The 19,762-nt window shown below is 42.3% G+C and overlaps 1 protein-coding gene across 1 annotated transcript; it reads right to left on the bottom strand.

Annotated features, from left to right (window-relative positions):
* Positions 1 to 308: 308 nt before the first annotated feature.
* On the bottom strand, positions 309 to 19,020 carry usp12b (ubiquitin specific peptidase 12b). Its single transcript, XM_069714783.1, has 10 exons — positions 18,878 to 19,020; positions 14,752 to 14,832; positions 14,315 to 14,398; positions 13,197 to 13,326; positions 12,423 to 12,703; positions 11,910 to 11,986; positions 11,521 to 11,604; positions 9,996 to 10,193; positions 9,314 to 9,392; positions 309 to 6,282 (listed from the first exon to the last, which is right to left on the bottom strand). The coding sequence occupies exons 1-10, from the start codon at positions 18,923 to 18,925 to the stop codon at positions 6,181 to 6,183; spliced, it is 1,164 nt and encodes a 387-aa protein (XP_069570884.1). The 5' UTR covers positions 18,926 to 19,020; the 3' UTR covers positions 309 to 6,180.
* Positions 19,021 to 19,762: the final 742 nt, after the last annotated feature.

Here is a 19,762-nt window from a genome sequence, read left to right as displayed (position 1 = left end):
CACATTGTCACCAGTAAATCAGAATATAGATAAAATTGTTATCTAAAAACATTACAGCTGACATCAAAGCCCCAAAAGTTCACTTTTTGGTCAGTGAAAGTCAGAGAACCTTGTATGTAGAGATTTCCAGCATCTGTTTAGTGATCAAGGTCAAATCTTCTTATCTGGAAATCACCTTTGAATAAAGAAAAGTATTAGCGGTATTATTATTATTATTATTATTATTATTTAATTCCAATTGGTCCATACACTGCAAAATAAGTTGACACAAATTCAATCGGACAAATGACAGAAGACACTTGAGAAAATTCCATCTTCAAAACCAGTTTGTGTTTAATTTCAAACAGTTCGGACACCATCAGAACCAGCCGTCGTTCCCAAACTTCACTGCATCTACATGTATTCAGAATGAACTTCAGACAGCAGGATGTGCAGGCTGCTGCAGCAGCGGTGCAGCAGCCCCACAAACACCAACAACACAGCAGACGGATTCTCGGTCCGTGCAGCTTCGTACAATTTAAGACAAATTAAAAGTCTGACACAAAAGCCTGGGCAGAAAACTGCCGGTGTCGAGGAGCTGGATAAGAACCTAAACACGTTTTTATGTAAATCAATGCAAAAACATAATTTAGCTTTTCGTAAGGTTTAATTTCAGAGTGACGAATTTGTAAAAGAATATTTTCCGAAGGCACTGAAGCTGTTTCAATCCTTAAGTTTGTCTGCTGTTAATATGTGTAAGGCTGCTGTCGCTTTGCACACGTGATGCGACGTACAAATATCGGAGTGTCCATGACACATTCAGTCACTTTTTCGCCCGTCACACGTCGTGTTCGAGACATTTACAATCGTGGTGAGTCTGAAAAAGGGGAAGTGACGTGGATGACCGATTCTTTAAAGAAAAAAAAATCCACCTGTTCAAGTCAGCTTTTTGTTGTTTAACCAAATATTTTGTGACATGATGTCAGTGCTTCTGATTTCACCCAAAAGACAACTTATCTCCTTTAGGGAGTGTATTTACCACATTTCCCATAATGCTTTAAAAAAAAAAAAAAAAAAAGAACACAGGAGAAGAGGCTTGAGTTTGCTGCTTTCTGGCAGAGATGAGTTACTAGAATAAACATTTAGCTTTTAGTTGTGAAACCAGCTGGTGAAAAAACTGGTCTCTCCGCCTCTTCTCTAATAATATGAAAAATCCACAAAGATTTCTTCTTGTGATATTTTTGGGGATCAAATTGAAACACCTGGTATTTATGTTCAATAACGATATCAATTTTTAGAGTTTTAAAAAATCTGACAAGAATTAGCTGGATTCATTTTCTTTGAGACAAACAACGTTGTTGAAAACAATCACATCATTTTGTTTTGACAAAATCGTGAGCGAGCATTTGTACTGGAAGCACATTTTTTACAATCGAAACATAAACCTGTCAGACAAATTGTGTAACGACGTCTCTTCTTTCTTAATTCGGGATCCGTCATGATTTTAGAACATTTGTTAAAATATACAAAACTCGATTAGTATATGCAGCTATCGTTCTGTTTTTACAGGCGCTTGGTTGTAATGCGTTACTTCCGTCAGGAGGTGGCGTTACCGTCAGCCAGCGGCCGTTAACAGTTCTGCAAAGTTGTTTAACACTTTGATGATCAACATTATATCACTGTCAGGTGAAAACTAAAAAGTAGGAAAAGAGGAACACTGACTGTTGATTCTTTTAGAAAAATCCTTCATGCGTTCTGAGGTGGATTTGTTCGTTAACGCAGCGATCGCAGGACAGTTTCTGCACAGCAGTTTTCTTAAAAGGAGAACTTCTAATCTTAAAAACAAGTGCACCTTAATGGTTTCAGATGGTTTTTGTGTATTTAAGTGGACCGGTCGGATTACACGTGAGCTCATTCACTTGGGGCCGTTTGGTTTTGGGCAGCCTGGCATGCCAGATGGGTGGGACGAGTTACCTTTTTAAGCACCAGGCGAAAATTCTCTTCCAGAATAAAAAGGTACTTTTGAGTCATGATGCCCACCAACATTTTTTTTTTTTTTTTTTCTTATCTAGGTCTGCTGATTATTTCAAGCAAGCAATTATTTATATTCCAATAATAACATCTGTATTTATGTACACATCAACATCTCTCGTCACAAACTCCCAAAATAAATTCTCAAATATCCAGAGCTGCCTACACACAAATGGTAGACTAGTAAAATTAGTAAAATATATCAAAAACAAGTGAAACATCTAAGAAAAAAAGTTAACATGAACATTCATAATAATAATTTGAATAGGATTTAAATTAAAAACAAAAGAGCCTTGTTTCCAACACCAGTGAAAAAAATTTCAATCCATTTTGAGCTCCGAACTGAATCTGTGGACTTTCACCTCCCAGATAATCTCCTGTTGTGCTTGTTTGTGTTCATTTATACATCGTGAAAATGTTTGTTTTTAAAAAGCGTAAAATATAAACATCATTTGGTATGAAAACAACTAGTTTGCGAGTCCACTGATTCGGTCGATGGCCTGCGTTTCAGGTTATTGAAAAAGTTGCAGAACTGTTGGAAACAAAGTGGAGCAATGACCCCGAACATCACGCAACACGCTGATGCGGAGGAGTCGCCTGAAGTCGATTAGTTAGTTTAAGAGCAGCACAGACATGAGACGGAAATAGTGTTGACTTTTGGACACGTCATCTGAAGTCGCTCTCCTCCTGCTGTTTTCAGCCATTTTACAAACTTCAAGCCAAACGAGACGTTCGTGATCTTTTCTTTCTGTGGTTGATTTTTGTTGTTGTTGTTTTGTTCGGGGATTTTTTTTTTCCAATAAAAAAAAATAGGGCAGATATTGAGTTTGGATGTGGTCGGATTTGCTGACAGTAGTTTTACACGACTTTGGATGACCTAGAGCCGACGTGCATCATGTGGCCAAAAATGAGTTGAAAAAAAAATGAAAAAAAAGAGTGAAATAAAATGTTCTTGTGTAAAAATACTGAACTTTAAATCAGGTGATTTTATCCACCTGTGAAACATTGTGGCTCACTGATGCTGAAGAGATTTACTGCTGGATAAATGTCACCATTTACTGCATTTTAAACATGTCAATGTGGCTTTAGCATGGATGATGAAATCTGCTTCTGAATGAAAAAGGTATTTCTTTTAAAACTGGAAAGCATCAAGACTTTTCCTGGTCAGTCATTTTTGTTACTTTTCACCTGCTTAACGTTGTTGTTGTTGTTTTTTTTTCCTGTATTGAATTTTAGAAGCCACAAAGCAACTAAGATGTCCACGATCAGGAAGGTAGCGTCAGAACGCTGATGCAGGACGGTGATGTGCACCGCGACCATCCGACAGGTGAAGTAAAAACAAAGTCAGCAAACTCCGCCACATTCGAGCCGGATCGGAGCTCAGAATCGTCCTGAAGCTCGTCACTCCGGCGGTGGTTTAAAAAGGTTTAAAAAGAAACACATTTTTTTATGGCGTGTTTACGATCTCGTCTCGTCTCAGGAGGAAGAGCGTGTGACTTCAGAGTATCGAGATGCCTCCAAAATCCAGGCGGCGTGTCGCCGGTCGAGCAGCAGCCCTCCTTCCACGTTACTGTACATATAAAACATTCAGATAAAACTCCACCCGGCCGGCCGACTGCTCCGTTACATAAAAACCCAGAGAATCACCTCCCACCCGCTGCAGCTCCGTCACGAAGCCCGAGTTTGCTTCTTTGTTTGTTAAATCCGAGACGGCCCGGTTGGGTGGAGTCTCGCCAGCTCGGCAGTGTCAAACATACTAAACTGAGAAAAAAAAGAACTACATTTGGTTTGTTTGTGCGCTTAAAAAGAAAAAAATAATAACGAAGGTGACAAAGGAGGTCGATGTCAATCAGCAGGCTTGAAGTGAGAGAGGAAGTGTGAAGGCTTTAAAATGGCTCCCGTTTCTCTGAAACTCAGCACAATTAAAACCCGTTGGTGAGCGTTTATTTACACCTCAACAGTGTCGGCTGCCAGAAAAATGTGATTTTTTTAAAAAAATATTAATATGTGCTCTTCATCATAGAAGAGGAAGCAGGAGACTTTCTTTTCGTTAAGATCAAATGAGAACTTGTTTCTGCTGCTCTGCATCGTGGGAGAAAGAGGGAGCGCTTGTTTTTGATGCAGCTGATGTCCTGAATGAACGATCGGCAGAATCTTTGTCCGTTAAATACGAGATAGATATGAATCAATGTCGGGTTAGGGTTAATCAATTTATTATTCATCCAATTAACTGCAAATTGATTGATATTCGACAAATTATTGGATCATTTCAGGGATGTAACGAGGTGCAGGTGAAGGATGAATAAGGATCCCTCAACCAACAGTCCTGTCCAGTATTTAATAACTCCACTAACAGGATGAGATAAATCATCAACTCAGAAGCTGAATCCTTGAATCTGGTGGTAAATTAGATTTTAGGAGACACTGAGGAGAGGAAGCCATTTCAAAGACAGATGTGGTCGAGCTTTAGCATCAATTTATGATTGTGGAGTGAAACACACGTTATGGAAAACCTCCGACTGCCTGCCAGAGCTGCAGCTGCAGGAGAAACACTTAAGCCAGAGTCCAGAGTCACCAGAGGCTGAAATGAAACGATGAGGCGTACTGAAGCGGTGTGTGTGTGTGTGTGTGTGTGTGTGTGTGTGTGTGTGTGTGTGTGTGTGTGTGTGTGTGTGTGTGTGTGTGTGTGTGTGTGTGTGTGTGTGTGTGTGTGTGACCACAAAACACACCGAGCGAACATTTGACCTGGACGTAGTGTGACAGTTTGGATGTCAGAAGGAAAATAAAAGTCTTCCTCTGTGTGTCCCTTTAAAAATGTGCATATTGTGGCATTTACAAAAAAAAAAAAAAAAAAAAGTCAGATGTGTTATAACAACACAAAGCTAAAAAAAAATAAAAAATAAAATAAAACAGTTCGTTTATGCTGTTGAATGTTTTTCCCAATGTGGCACCAAACATTGCTCGTAATGGCACAACTAACCCACCAGTAACTTTAAATCTAAATGTCAAACCTCCGCTAGCCTTCAAATGTTTTTAACATTTTTCACCTTAAGAAAAAAAAAAACATACTTTGAGTTTTAACTGATTTTATGTTCCTGCTCGTCCAAAAGTTTCTGATTCTTGTAAAACTCGCTTATAAAAAATCTCTTATTATGTGAGGTTTTTCTTTTTTTTTTTTTATCACAAATGAACTGCAGATAAAACACTGAAGGTTAAATTATAGATACTGTAAATTACACTTTTGGTCAGTTGGTTTCACTTCCTTTTTAAACTTTTCAAAATAAAGTGTATTAGTTGAATTAAGTAAAAACAACAAGTCCCACTCATGAGTTTCCTGACTCTGTAGCGCCGCCCTGGTGGCTGGTTTTCCTTTTACGCTGTGCCTTTAACACTTTACGTTAATAGCATCACTTCCTGATACGAACACTGCAAACTAGAAACTGCGTCTCCGCGCTGCGCGACACGTCCAAGCCGTTCCATCGCTACACGTTCGTATCCGTGGCTTTTTCTTGTGACTGGTGGAATTCCTCACGGCGAGGAGTTTCTTTTATTTATTTTTTCTCCATTATACCTGTATGTTAGTGTGAAGCCGTGGAAAAGATAATTTAGCACGTCATGTGGTGCGCGCACACACACACAAAAAAAAAGTAAAAGCTAAAGAAGACTGTGATGACACCAGTGGTGACCGTGACGACGAGGTCTGCCATGCTCAGGCGTCTCATCCCCAAAAAAAAAGAGAAAAAAAAAGAGCCGATTGGTTACTCTGCGTCGTCTCGACAGTCCCAAACTTCTTTTACCTCCGAAACGCACCTCTGTGCACACGGCGATGTCAGCCTCTTGGATTGGCGGTCCTCCCAGCTGATGCCACAGTGCAAAGCGAGCGTGTCGGACTTTTTTTTTTTTTTTACTAATTTTGTTCAATTTTGTTTGTACGTTAAGGTGCTTGTTGCAGTGTGGACTCAGAGGATTTCGACGGTGGGAATCCAGGAGGCTGCCATGCGACCTGCGCACGTCTCAACCGATCCGAGTTGGCGATCCAGTGCAAAGCTCCGCCTACTGGGAATAAAGCCTGGATACTTATGTGAGCGTACTGGGCGGAGCCGGTGGCCGCCGTAAGCCCCTCCCCCTCTGTTTAAGTGACAGTCTGTTGGGGATTTACCGCAGGCTGGTTCAGTCTCTGGACTGGTAGAACAGGATGTATCCCGACTCGGAGTTCTTGGAAATGTCCGACGTCAGACCGTAGAACTCCTCGATCGCCTGCGCGTCGATTTTCTGCGAGAGAGGAAGACGGAGAGGTAAATATCATGAGAGTTCATCTTTGCTCGAGGCTGCAGTTTTCTGCCTGAAAGGCGACACAGCGGGCCTGAAAACAAACTGAAAAACTCCAACGGAAACTAACCACAAAAAGACCCAAAAAGAAATCAAAATAACAATATACAATATAGATGAAGAAGAAGGTTAAGCTGGAATAAAAACAGGGAGGCTGGCAGGGCGAGTAAATCCCCACTAACCATAAAAAAATGATAAGTTAGACTTTCTGCTCTGCACACTCAGCAGAATCTTTTGGACCAGATGTTTGGCCTCCTTCCTGCCGTAGTGGAAAAACACGGCGGCGGTGGGATCAGTTTTGAACATCAGTCCCTGACGGCCGAGGCCGAGCTGCATTCACACAGCGGGGCGACGTCTCCCACCGCCGCCCACATTCAAAGTAAAATAAGCTATTTTAATTGGGAAAATGTTCCTAAAAGCCGGACAGGGAAAATCCTCTGAACTCGGATCAGAGAGGAGGACTGGTGTCGTTTCGTTGCGTAACGCATCGGGCCGCTGGATCAGCAGAGAGTGAAAATGACAATTTGTCAATGACAATTTTCACAACATAGTTCGGACTAAATGTTCACTATACAGCGTTTTCTCCAAGTTTGTGGAAGACTTGCGCGAAAGAAAAGGTCACGTCTTACAATCAGAGATATAAAATGTCATATATGTTGTTTTCCCCATTATTACCGTATGTGTGTAATACTTTTCAAAAATGTAGAAAAGCTGGACCAGATGATAAATGAACAGCGTCAACATAAAATCGGAGAAGTCATTTTGTTTTTTTGATGCTCTGCACAATGATTTCACATCCATTCAGCTTCAGTGCTGCACCTCCGTCTTCTAATGATTTAGAGGGTTCTACGCCAGTCGGATTCTGCTGACTCATTTTCTCTCATATGGAAGTTGAAGGAAGCCAATAAGAGAAAATGTGAAATATTTGAAACATCATTCAGAGCCTTGTATGGAAGTCAAAGCTCTTAAAAAAAGACTTTGTCCAGTTGGTTTATTTAAAACTGTTTCTAATTGTGTTGTTGTTTTTAGTCAGCACGCAAAAATATGCAATTAGTCTACTTCAACCTGCAGTGTGCTGTATGCAAGGCAAAGTTTAAAATAATAAATGAATAATGAATATCTGTTTGGACTCAAATGAGGCATTTTGTTATTGTAATTAGTGCAGAAACATGTGGACTTTAACTGGAGAGTATCAACGACTACTTTTATATATTTTCCTCAGTCGATGATTCGTTTTCTGTGTCGTCGTCTGCAGACAGCGGACTTTCAAAAAGTTACACGTACGGAAGAGATGTGAAACTAAAGGACTCATTTCAATGAATCCAGACTGAACTTCAAGCAAATCCGCTCGGCTTCATCCGCCAGCTGATAGTTTGATGGTCTCTGACACGAGGACAGAAAAACGACGAGCTAAACGTCGCCTGCCAGCGACGGTCGAGTCAAATATGGACTTTTAATACGTCTCCGAGACGGAGACGCTGGCAGACGTCCTCCTGTGGATTGATAAATCATCCCTGCTGCGTGTTTGCGGGGACGGCAGCGTGCCGAGAGCGCAGCCGGGAAAGCGTTCAGCCGGAGACGAGCGCCGTCACGCATGCTGGACGGACGTCGGGCTGCAGCTTCCTATGTGGGACGCCCGTCTCCACATCAGAGGACAGCAGATGGCTTTTAGAACAGGAGCAGCGACTTCATGATAACCCAGAGAAATAAATGGAAGCGTTAGCTGATTTATAAAAGTTAAAAATGACTGAAAGTCAGCCAGAAGCTTCGTGTCAGCATCACCTGCCTGGAGAGAGTAAATATTAAGACACGACTGAGGTTTGAATTCTCCAGATCCAAAGAGCCTCGTTCGGTTTCCAACAGTAGAACTGAGACGTTTAAAGTTTCAGCTAAACATTATTTTAATTTTAAAAAGATATGAAGCAGGTGGTTTCTCGTTTCCGTTTTCTCTTCATCTCTTTGTATCCTGATTCCTGAACTTCTCGTTACGCTGCAGAGTTTGAGGTTTCTGAGGTTTCCAGACACAACATTCAGCAGCGCCAGGATCCACCGTGGAAGTCTGGAGTCACGGCCGTGTTTAAATTCCTGTCTGGTTGAGGTGAGATGGGAAACGAGGCCGAGCGGAGGGTTCGAGGGCTGAAGGGGATTTCAAACCTGCAGTCTGATTTCAGAGATTTTTACGAGTTGAACTTCTTTAGTTGGTTTGTTTTGGAATTCTTTTACGTTCAGAGTTCAGTTTTATATTTTGCTCCCTTATTCCTTTCATTTTCACATCATTTTTAATCACTGTTTAAAAGCCTGAATTGTATTGCTCGTAATTGTGTTGAAACTTTTTAAGAACAAAAATAATACAATTTAAGAAAAACAGGTCTGGTTGGTATTTTTTCTATTAATTTTCCAGCTGTTTTAAATGAACCACGAATCAAACTGATGTTTAAACTAATCAGCAGCGTGAGTTGTGAAACTGAAGGGTGACGCCATGAAAGTTTAGAGTCTTTTCTATACTAGCATGAAATGACGTGCAGCGAAATAAAAAGCCATTCATCTTTGTATAGTGGAAGAAAAAAACAAAAACATGTTTATAATTGTACCTAACAGGATACTGAAGTTTTAGTTTTACTGACGGTATTTGTAAATTAAAAGCCTTCTGACTCAGCGTTTTCCCGACTTTTATAAAGCTCAGATGCAGAAAACAAATGTTTTTCCACGGCAGCGAAGCCGAAGTGTAAAAATCTGAGTTTTAGTACGTTCACCAGAAGCTTTGTTTTTACGATTACTATCTTTAAAATAAACATTCTCATGGTAATAGAACAAACGTGAGATAAAAATGTGTGGTTTTCAGTGTGATGACTTCCCGCCACACCCACAGAAACACCAGTGATTCACTGCGAAACCAAACCGATGACTCGTTGAAGTAGAAAACAGTCCGAGTCTGCTCGAACCGAACGTGGAGATGGAGAAGACGCTCTCTCACCTCTACGATGTCGTCATCGAACAGCAGCCAGAAGCCGTGGCTCTTGACGATGGTGATGTAGTGTCCGCGGTTCGGACCGCTGCGGAGACAGAAGAGGAAGATCACGTTATTTCAATAAGACCCGACATGTGCTTTTGGAGCGCGTGTTCGGGGAGATGCTGCCGTCGACAGGCTGCAGCCTGTTAGCTCTGTTGTTTATATATGAAGTCCAACTTCCTGAGGAAAGAATTCAGCTGCAGGTGGAGCCGACGAGTGACTCAGAAGTACATCTGCTCCTTTACGTCAGATGATCAGAGGATGCTCCGGATCCCTGAATCACCTGAACTCATCGCGGCATTTCAGTGTGCTGGAAAATAACTCAAACAACCTTCAATGAAAAAAACATCGGCGAGCCATGTGTGCAGGATACGTGATTTATTTACTCTTTTTTTCACTTTTTTTCTGCCGAAAATTTTTATCCGATAAGTAGTTAACGGATGATTTAAAAATCAATCCGTATAACTTCATTATTTTAAACACATTCCTTCAAATTCTTTCCTATGAAACCCCCCCAAAAAGGGATCTTGATGGAGGGCCAAAAATAAATGTTTATATCATATAAATCAATGTGTAATATATGTAATATATTTTACATCAAATTTATATTCTAAATCCAAAAATTCCTGCTCTGATAGAAACTCACCTGCCACAGTGCACGACGACGGCCACCAGGTCGTACATGCGGTCGGGGTTGGTGGCGTCCCCGGACGTGTTGAAGAGGCGGAGCTCCAGAGGGAAGACGACGCGATAGGACAGTTTGGTGTAGCGGTGTAGCTGGTCCATGTATTTAAAGCGCTTCAGGTGGAGGGCGAGGATCATCGGCAGCTTCTTCACCCTCATCCTGAGAGAGACACCAACAGAGAGGAGTTTTAACGCTACGACGATGTTATAATTGGGGCGTTGATTCTTTTAGTTTCCTCTCAGAGCGATAAAATAAAAAGACAGAACATGACTGAAACTGAACTGTAGGTTTGGTCTGGAGGCAAAATGTTTAAAATGTATAAAGACAAAATAGACCCTGTAGTTAAATTGAACATTTGTGACAACTTTTTGGAAATTCCCTGCAGCCATTCTTAAAATTCCCGAGTGTAGGCCAATGTGATCCTATCAGTTCATCAGATCATCGTTAGTACCAAATGAATGTTTTTGCCAAGTTGAAAGAAATTCCTGAGATATCGCATTTGCAAGAACAGGACATTACAACTAGAAGCATAAAAATGTACCTAATAAAATGTAGACGTAAAAACAGAAACACAATAAGACGGACAGTAAGAGAGACCTTCCTCGACAAAAACCCAGAGGACGAAAAGCTTCCCATGTGGACTCCAGTATTGTTCCAGACGAACCTCCTGCCAGGGAAAGAAGCGCGTGTTCCTCCTAGATTGGCCGAACCGTGTCTCCTCGGTGTAAAGGCGAGCAGCTGTCGCTGGCGTCATTGTCGTCATGGTGACCCTTTCAGGCTGATGGACGTTACTTAGAAACGGCGGCGGGTGTGAATGACGTGAGGAGACTCAGAGGACGGACGCTTTCTACAACATCCGCCGAGCGCTGATCGTGAAAACGCAGCAGAGCTGTTCATGTAAAACTGAAGTCCGGCCGCTCTGAGCCGCCACGCAGGAGTTAATAATCTTCTCAGAATCTGACAGGAACTGGTTGCCACGGTAACGTCAGATGTGGTTCGGAGGGTTTGATTCTGATGGAAAAAACTGCGAGCGCGTCTGTCTGCTCAGATGAACTTTGAGGCGGCGGAGCGACACTTTCAGATGCGTGACAATTACAGACCTGATAACCACACCGACGCTGCAGATCACAGATCAGCACGGATAAAGGAGTCCACAAATATCTGCTGACGTTACTAAACGGTTAAAGCGACACCGTCCGTGAGATCTTTTGTGTAAATGAGGATGGAGGAGAAGTAATTCAACTTGTAGCTACTCTAACTGCACCATTTCTATCCTATTAAGGATATTTAAGATAATTTACAGTTACATGAGATAAAGAAACTGCAACCTATTTCCCTCCAACCAAATCTGAACAATTAAGAAGAAAAACTTGATTCCGTTTTATGTATATAGCACCAAATAATAACGTGTCATCTGAGGGCAAAATAAAAAAAAAAGTGGATCACATTTGAAATCTGCAGGCTCTAAGAAGACAACGTCACTGACCTTTTCTGGGCTTCCTGTTTGCTGCGACACTGCTCACAGTAATACTTGTATTCACTACATAACGTCTCCGTGTTGCTGAAGCCCCTGTTGAGCAGAAACACGCACAATCAGCATCATGTGAAGGAGTCCGTCGGGCAAATTCAGGTTTCTTCTTCAAAAGGCTTTTCTCATCAGGTGAAAACTCAGAGAGAATAGAGTTTAAAATGATATTCTATAATAAATAGGACTCTCTATTTTTAAGACTGAGACGAGGCATAATTTCAAAACTTTCAAATATTTCCCTTTTTGATAAAGCTCAGTTAGAGTTGGCTGAAATTGCGTATTCGCATGTAAAATGTTTCACGGTTAACAGAATTGAAGTGAATTTCTTGATCCATAACTCCGTGTACCTGAGGCAGTGCGTGATCGACGTGTTCTGCTCGACATCCACCGACAGATCCAGGAAGTCCTCGTCTTTACTGCTCACCTGCAGCACAAACAACGCAGCACAAGGTCACACAGATCATCCTGTTGAGAGGACAAAAACATATTCTGCAACGCTGCTTTATGAACAGACGATGGAGGACAAAAAGAGGAGAACTATGATTAAAATAACTCTCCTGTTACTGAACGATCCTGTGGGTTTCATAGCGTCTACTTTATATTGAAGGTTATTAATGAGGAAGTCAGACACTGTTGTTTAGATTTTGTAGGTCAAGGTCACGGAGTTTGGACCAATATACAGATGTGACAACCGCTGAGCGCTAATTCTAGTCCGTTGTAGATCGACATGCTCTCCATCTTTACCCACTGACGTTTGATGTTTTCTACGATAAATCGTATCATTCGAATATTTACATGTTTCCAGCATTCAGTCGGGTGTCAAACAGGACGTGACATCACAGCAGAAACAGCTCACTTACAGCTTCACAGTTGAGGCAGCGCGTCTCGTTGGTGAGCGTTCCCTGGAAGATCTCGTGGACCCAAGTCTGCTGCGTCTCCTTTCCTCCTTCCCCTTCTCCTCCTCCTCCTCCTCCTCCTCCTTCACTCCCTCCCCCTCCCCCTCCTCCGCCTCCGTTCTGGACCAGCTTTCCGTTCTGCTGCCGCTCCTGGCTCTTCTCCTCCTGGAGCAGGTCTGCGATGGTGTTGAGGAGGTAGTTGAGGAACTCGTGGGCGTCCTGCTGCATGTAGTTGTCAAACAGCTCTGAGAGGGAAAAAAACAAAAACACACAAAGATAATGAGGACGACAGAAAACACAAGGACATGTAGCGGTAGGATGATTCAGAGAAGTGGAAAGCAGAATACAGACGGGAACAGATGTGGAAAAAAAAGAAGCGTTGAGGAAAGAGGGAACAGAAACTAAACATCAGCGTGTCTTGGCAGTGAGAAACACGACCAATTAAGAGCATCTCTTCCTTTTTTCCTCTCATCTGCTTTCCGCAGCATGATTTTGGCTGACAATTTTACATCCTCAGCTGTGAGATTAACCCTTGCCTCCCTTTTTCCTCCATCGCATCCCTTTCTGCCTCTCCAGCCTCAGCTGTGTCTGATAGGAAGTTGGTCTAAACGAGCAATTAACGAAAGAGCATCTCCGATTTCTAAACATCTGGCGATGGATGGATGTTTTTTTTTCCAGAGAAATTACAGGAAGTTGCGTGCGTTCTGACAGCAGCAGCACATCGTTCTGGACAAATACCATTTTCTTTCCTCAGCCGGGAGATGAACTTCTTGGGAGGGATGACGCCGACTTTCTTCTTCTGCGTGGCGATGCTGTTGAACAGGTCGGCCAGACAGGTGAGGAGGGACTCCTTACGACGAGGCTGCACCTGCAGAGAGGAAGAGCGAGGAAGACGAGCCACTAAGACTTAACAAGGCCTTCATATGATATACAATAACAGAGTGAAGGGAAGGCTGAACTGTGACCTCACGTTCCCGTCGTCTGTCCGTCCGGTTCTTGTGAACCCAAATATCTCCAGAACGCCTTCATGGAATTTGTTCACATTTGGAAAAAAACATTTACTTCGTACCAACAGTGACCTGGTAAGATTTTGGAGATCAAAGGTCAAAGTCACTGCGAGTTCAATATCTGTATGGGTTTGGACAGATATACATGTAAACAGCAACTTAGCGGAGGCGTACAAACACTGAGTGCGTCTGAGGAAACTTTAACAACAGATTGACGGATCATTTTTTTTACTGTATTGGCCTGAAGGAAAGAGGAGGATGTTTACCAACAATAATCTTTGGAAAATGAATTTTTGATCATAAGAAACATTCCTGAAGTCAAAAGTAAAATACTTAAATTAAAGCCCAACATACTGTACATCCCACTTTTGGTAAATAATTAGCACTTACTGTATATAGCGAGTGCTTTACCATTTTTGCATTGAATAAGGAGCAACTTGGGGTGAAGTGTCTTGCCCTAGGACACTTCAGCTTCAACTGCAAATTCACGATTTGAGTTTTCAAATGAGATTTTAACATGTTTTTAAATTCCCTTATGTCAACCACTCAGTACGTGTCATTTTATTGCTCTAAAGCACTTTGAGCTGCATTTCTTGTACAAAAGTTGCCGTACATATAAAGTATATTATTCAAGACACTCATTCTGTAACACAAGCACCACTCCCCGCCCAATTAATCAAAACATCCAGCTGCTGTACCCTAATCCTTCACAATAAAATCCAGATTAAATATCATCTTGCCGTCAGCTCGTTCTGGTGCTTTTGTGTGTCTGAGTGCATTCTTTAAGCGTGAGCAGCCTGCAGACGTGTGCACGGGAACACAGCTGCTGCAGTTTCTTTCATCGCTCACCTTGTACGCCAGCACCTTCTCCCTGAACGGTCGACAGAAGTACAGAGCCTGCAGCACCGAGTTACAGTAGCAGGTGTTGCCAAACTAGAAACAGAAAGAAAGACAGAGTAGAAAAACAATTTGCGGTTTTTGTGCTCGTTTTGGTTTCAGTTCACATCAAACAATTAGATTAAAAAAGATTTAGACTTTATTAATCCCACGGGGGAAATTCAGTCATCACAGCAGCATAGAAACAGTTAGAAAAAAAAAAAGGTGAACACAATAAGAAAAAATTACAAATACACACAAACTATATACACAAAAAAAAATCTGATTCTTTGATGATTCAGAGAGAATTAAGATCTGTGGTTGTTCACAGCTGTTTACTGGAACTTTAGTCGTATTTGGAGCTGCGTACGACGTTTCCCCAGAACCTCCGTGTAACGACGGACACTTACGTTGACCAATCCGAAGTAGTGTTCATTCACGGGAAACTGTTCCGGTCCAATCTCCTTTTCCAAGGCAGAGGCATTGGCGCCCTAAACGGAAGAAAACAAGAACAAATTCACGTTTTACTGGAACGTTTGCACATCATTCAGAAAGAGACACCCCCCCCCCCCACACACACACACACACACACACACACCCACGTGGATTTGTCAAACACCAGTGAACTCATGGAACAGAAAAGCTCCTTTGTCCTTGGTTTCCTGCTCATTGTTTTGTTTTTCCTCTCTGTCAACCATCTGTTTGCTGCAGCTGTGTTTCCTGCGTCGTCTCCTCTGTTTCTACACAGATTTTCTCTCCGTCGTGTTGCGTCTTTATCAACCGCTCATATTTATATTGTATTTTATTTTACACAATTTGAAAACATTTGATCTCCTCTAAATGTTTCCCAAAAATGATTTAAGATGACGTTTATTATTGTTTGGTGTTCCCTGAATCGACTGACCCTGTTGATGCACTTCGTCTTTAAACTGCTTCGAGTTCACGTTTCTATTGTCACGCGTCAAAGATTTTTGCACTTTTAATCGATAAAACGTACAAACTTTTCATTCTGTTACATAATAAGACATTAAATAATGAGAACGTCTTAATAAAACAAAACATCGAGCAGAAATGATGTGAAAAGCAAGATTACAAACGAGGATGATGATGATGATGATATAAATACGATGCGGCCCACGTAAAGTCAACAAGCAGAGAAACGCCTGGCTGAGTTATTTATCTAACAAACACAGAGCACAGAGCTGTAAACAAAACCAGAGCACAAAGAGGATTCTGATGTCAGGGAGGCAAATATCTGTGTGCGCGTGTGTGTGTGTGTGTGTGTGTGTGTGTGTGTGTGTGTGCGTGCGTGCGTGTGTGTGCGTGCGTGTGTGTGTGGGTTGGTGGGTGGATGGGGTTGGGGTGTGGGGGGGTCTGATCAACAAGCTCTGAAAACACACATTATTAATGCGTTTCTGACATCTCGGCGGCGGTTTGAAGTGACGACTGTTTCCTGATCTGATGGAAATGAAAGTGAAGTGAACTCTGACTCCTGTTCAGGGCAGCGAGCTCTTTAAAGACGACAGTGGAGAGTAGATTCCACACAGCGGGGCTAAGTGACTTTGATTAGACACTGTGATCACTTTTATTAATCATGACAAGCAGTCTGCAGGATGTTTTTCTGTCTTGCAGCTGCATGTTGACTCTCAAACTAAGTACAAACATCAAATGAATGCAATTCGACTGGAAGAATGTCAACTAGGATCTTCAATAAAATGTTTTTCATGCATCGGGCGTTCGGGAATACAAAAAAAAAAAAAAACAACAGTGGAAAATAAGCGATCTGAAGGTCCGCAGCAGCGACTCAGTTGGAGGTCGAGATTTTAGTGTCAACTGAAGTTTGCAGAGTAAAAGATGAAGTTTCAGTCTCAACTTTAAACCAAACCTGGACAGCACATACTTAAAGTACATCAACTGAACATCTCCACAGCTCAACAGTTTGTGGTGAGATTGTTGTTGTTTTTTTAAGCTTCCCACTCTACGATTGTTTTTTGTTTTTACAGAATCTGGATCGAGTCATTTTTGTCAACATTGTTAAACGAGGCATGTTGAATAAAGGCTCTTTGATGACATATCATTTTTATTAAGCCAAGATTTGGATATATTTATGATAATTTGATGATAATTTCTATTTCCACAGTTTCTGGCAGATAAATATGGTGTCGTTTTGGCGTGTTTGTTTGTTTTGTACTGATATAATGAGAAGTTAAGGGACTGCTCTGCATGAACATTTCTCTTCCAGTTTGTTCATCACGCTCACATTACTGCTGACTGTTTTCTGCAACAATAAAACAAAACAAAATCCCAGAAAAACGTTGGCACATTATTGCTAAATGAAAAATTAGAAACGTTTGATTTCAGCATTGACCAGCTCTGCTTGTGACTTTCACAGTTTCGCCAGCCAAATTGATTTTGTGAAAAAAAGAAAAAAAAACAGGTTCTGGGCAGCGACTGGTGCGCTGCCAGAGAGCCAAACACGCCGAGCTGACGTGCCAGCGGCGGCTAATATTTAGCCCCGCTTGTTGTTTATCTAGTAGGTGCTGGTAAACGATGCCGGCCTTTCACACTTAAGTGGGTAACACACACCAGGCTGTGTGTGGTCCACAAAACACTGTGAATGTACCAGCCACATTCACAAAGGAAGAGCTCACTGCTTTCAACACACACACACACACACACACACACACACACACACACACACACACACACACACACACACACACACACACAGCAGCAGCAGCAGCCAACAAATAGGAAAGACGGCAGCAGCTTTGTACGAGGCATCGGCCGAGCCGTCCGTCAGCTCTGAGAGGTGCAGCGGGCAGAAATGGGATAAGTTACAGTCGGAAGTTAATCTTCCGGCTTTAAGCTGCCTGAGTGACTTCGCTGCACCGCAACACACACGAAGACGGAGCCGTCGCATTCACAGCAAAATGAAGCAGTCGCAGAGTCTGACCTTTTCGACCCCTGATCTATCCGGGACAACCTGCCACACAGGTCGCTGTCTGTCAGCCGAGCAGAGTCCATGCTGGCAAACATTTACTCCGGTGACCTCTGAACTCCCTGAAATCTCTGTAAAAGGACCTTCTTCTATAAAAATAAATAAATAAATAAATTCCACTTCAGAGGCTGAATCCTATCATCTAACCACTGAAAGAAATCAAGTCCCCCCCCCTAAAAAAAAAAACTGCAATCGAGTTGCAAAAACTGACTCAGATTGTGAAAAATTAGGCCGGTGTCCCGATCCACCTTTCAGCAACCTTTCCAAACTAGTCGATCACATCACAACCTGGTGGAGGACCGATCATTCAGTCGGTCTCTTCACCTGCCTCAGTGAGTCGTCCACAAATGATTCATCGATCCGGTTTACTTATTTTTAAGAAGTCTAAGGTGAAAGGTACAATATTAAATCAGCTTGACGTATGTTGTACGAACGTAACTCTTTTACGATATCGGGCAAAGACGAGATAATTGTGCACCTGCAGTGACGAAGTTTTACCTTTTCACTTCTGTAATTATACATTTATGGTTATGAGCAGCTAATTTAAAGTGTTTATCGTGAGCGTTATCTCTTGCTGTTTCCTCACGCACAGGTGGTTTTCTACACATAAATATGACTGCACACTTTTCTTCATCACTGTTGTTGATTATCGCTGCATAGATTTTAATCTGGGCTCATTTCACATTGAAAACAGCACTTTTCTGCACTAATTACACTTCTGTAAATATTATAAATGAATCCAATTTATGTGGACAGCGGAGGGCACAAATATTTATTCAACTTCCTACATTGAATTCCGTAAAAGCAAATTCGTGTTTAATTTTTTTGTATAAAAAAAAATAAAAATGCAGAGTCACAGCTGTAAGAGGTTTCCTGTTGATTCACGTGTTTAATACTCTGCAGCAGGAGGACTTCTGGAGCTTAAAACGGTGTGTTGGTGGGTTCAGTGAAGGAACAGCTGGATGTGACCGTCCGGAGGAGACGGGACGGGACGGGAGGATCCCGGGACGGGACGGGTTTACCCATCGGTCACAGGCTCAAAGGAACCGAGGTCAGCTGCCGGAGTGTTTAAATGGGCTTGGTAGTTTCTACGTAATGAAACAGCTGTGATAAAAAAAAGATTTATTTATTTTTTAAAAGGAGCCCAGACTTGATATTTTCAACCAACTTCACCTAAAACAGCCAAACAAGCTGCCGTTGGGCTAGCGGGCTGAGCTCGCTGGTTTCCGCCCGTTGGTCGAACCCTTCTCACGTAAACAAACCACCAGCGGGCTGATCAACTGTCCAAACACGCCCCGGTTCGGGGCTGAAACCGCCTTTTTTTTTTTTATAAACCCAAACCACGGTATCGGTGCAGCCGGAGAGCTGCTCGCACCGGGCCGAGCTGGACAACTTTCTTCCCCCCGTGTGTTGTGATCATGTTGCCCCTCGAGAGGTTAGCAGGCTGGCTATCAGCGCAGCTAGCTTAGCTCACGAGCCCGGAGGGGACCGGACCGAGAGCCCGCAGAGAAAAGCTCGATGTCCCGGCTGCTTACCATCGTACAAATCGAGGCGATCTTTCGGACTGTCATCAGTATTTCCATCCGTAAGCAGCCATGTTGGTCCGAACCCCGATGTTGAAATAATCAGAGCCGATTGCGGCTGCAGAGTTCCGGCAGAGCCTTCTGCCCCTGTAGTGTCCGGCGTCACGGAGTGACGACGAGCACTTCCGGTCTGGCTTTTCAAATTAAAACGATGCGCTCGCTTCTCCCTTCTCCGCGCTTCGGTTAGGTAGTTACTTTATTAATCCCCAAGGGGAAATGTTTTCGCTACAGCAGCATACAGGAAGCAATAAGATAATAATAGAATAATAAAAAGCAATAAAATAGCAGTAAAAAAAATATTAAATATAAAATGCACAGTATATACAGTACAGTATATATCTATATATATTATATACAAACAACCAAGAAACACAGTCAACAGTGTTATTGTTATGTGATGGATTTTGCCAGAGGTGAGTTATTGTACAGTCTTATTGCGGTCGGCAGGAACGATCTCCTGTATCAGGAATGATCTCCTGTATCTGGAATGATCTCCTGTATCAGGAATGATCTCCTGTATCTGGAATGATCTCCTGTATCAGGAATGATCTCCTGTATCAGGAATGATCTCCTGGATCAGGAATGATCTCCTGTATCTGGAATGATCTCCTGTATCTGGAATGATCTCCTGGATCTGGAATGATCTCCTGGATCAGGAATGATCTCCTGTATCTGGAATGATCTCCTGTATCTGGAATGATCTCCTGGATCAGGAATGATCTCCTGTATCTGGAATGATCTCCTGTATCTGGAATGATCTCCTGGATCAGGAATGATCTCCTGTATTAGGAATGATCTCCTGTATCTGGAATGATCTCCTGTATCAGGAATGATCTC

This window comes from Brachyistius frenatus, unplaced genomic scaffold, assembly GCF_029030835.1.
Source record: "Brachyistius frenatus isolate BFR_SWC_R1_liver_20210118 unplaced genomic scaffold, ASM2903083v1 Contig_135, whole genome shotgun sequence".
In the NCBI taxonomy this organism is placed as follows: domain Eukaryota; kingdom Metazoa; phylum Chordata; class Actinopteri; family Embiotocidae; genus Brachyistius; species Brachyistius frenatus.
The sequence above is the reverse complement of the archived record's forward strand: the minus strand, read 5'-3'. Positions and strand labels throughout refer to the sequence as shown.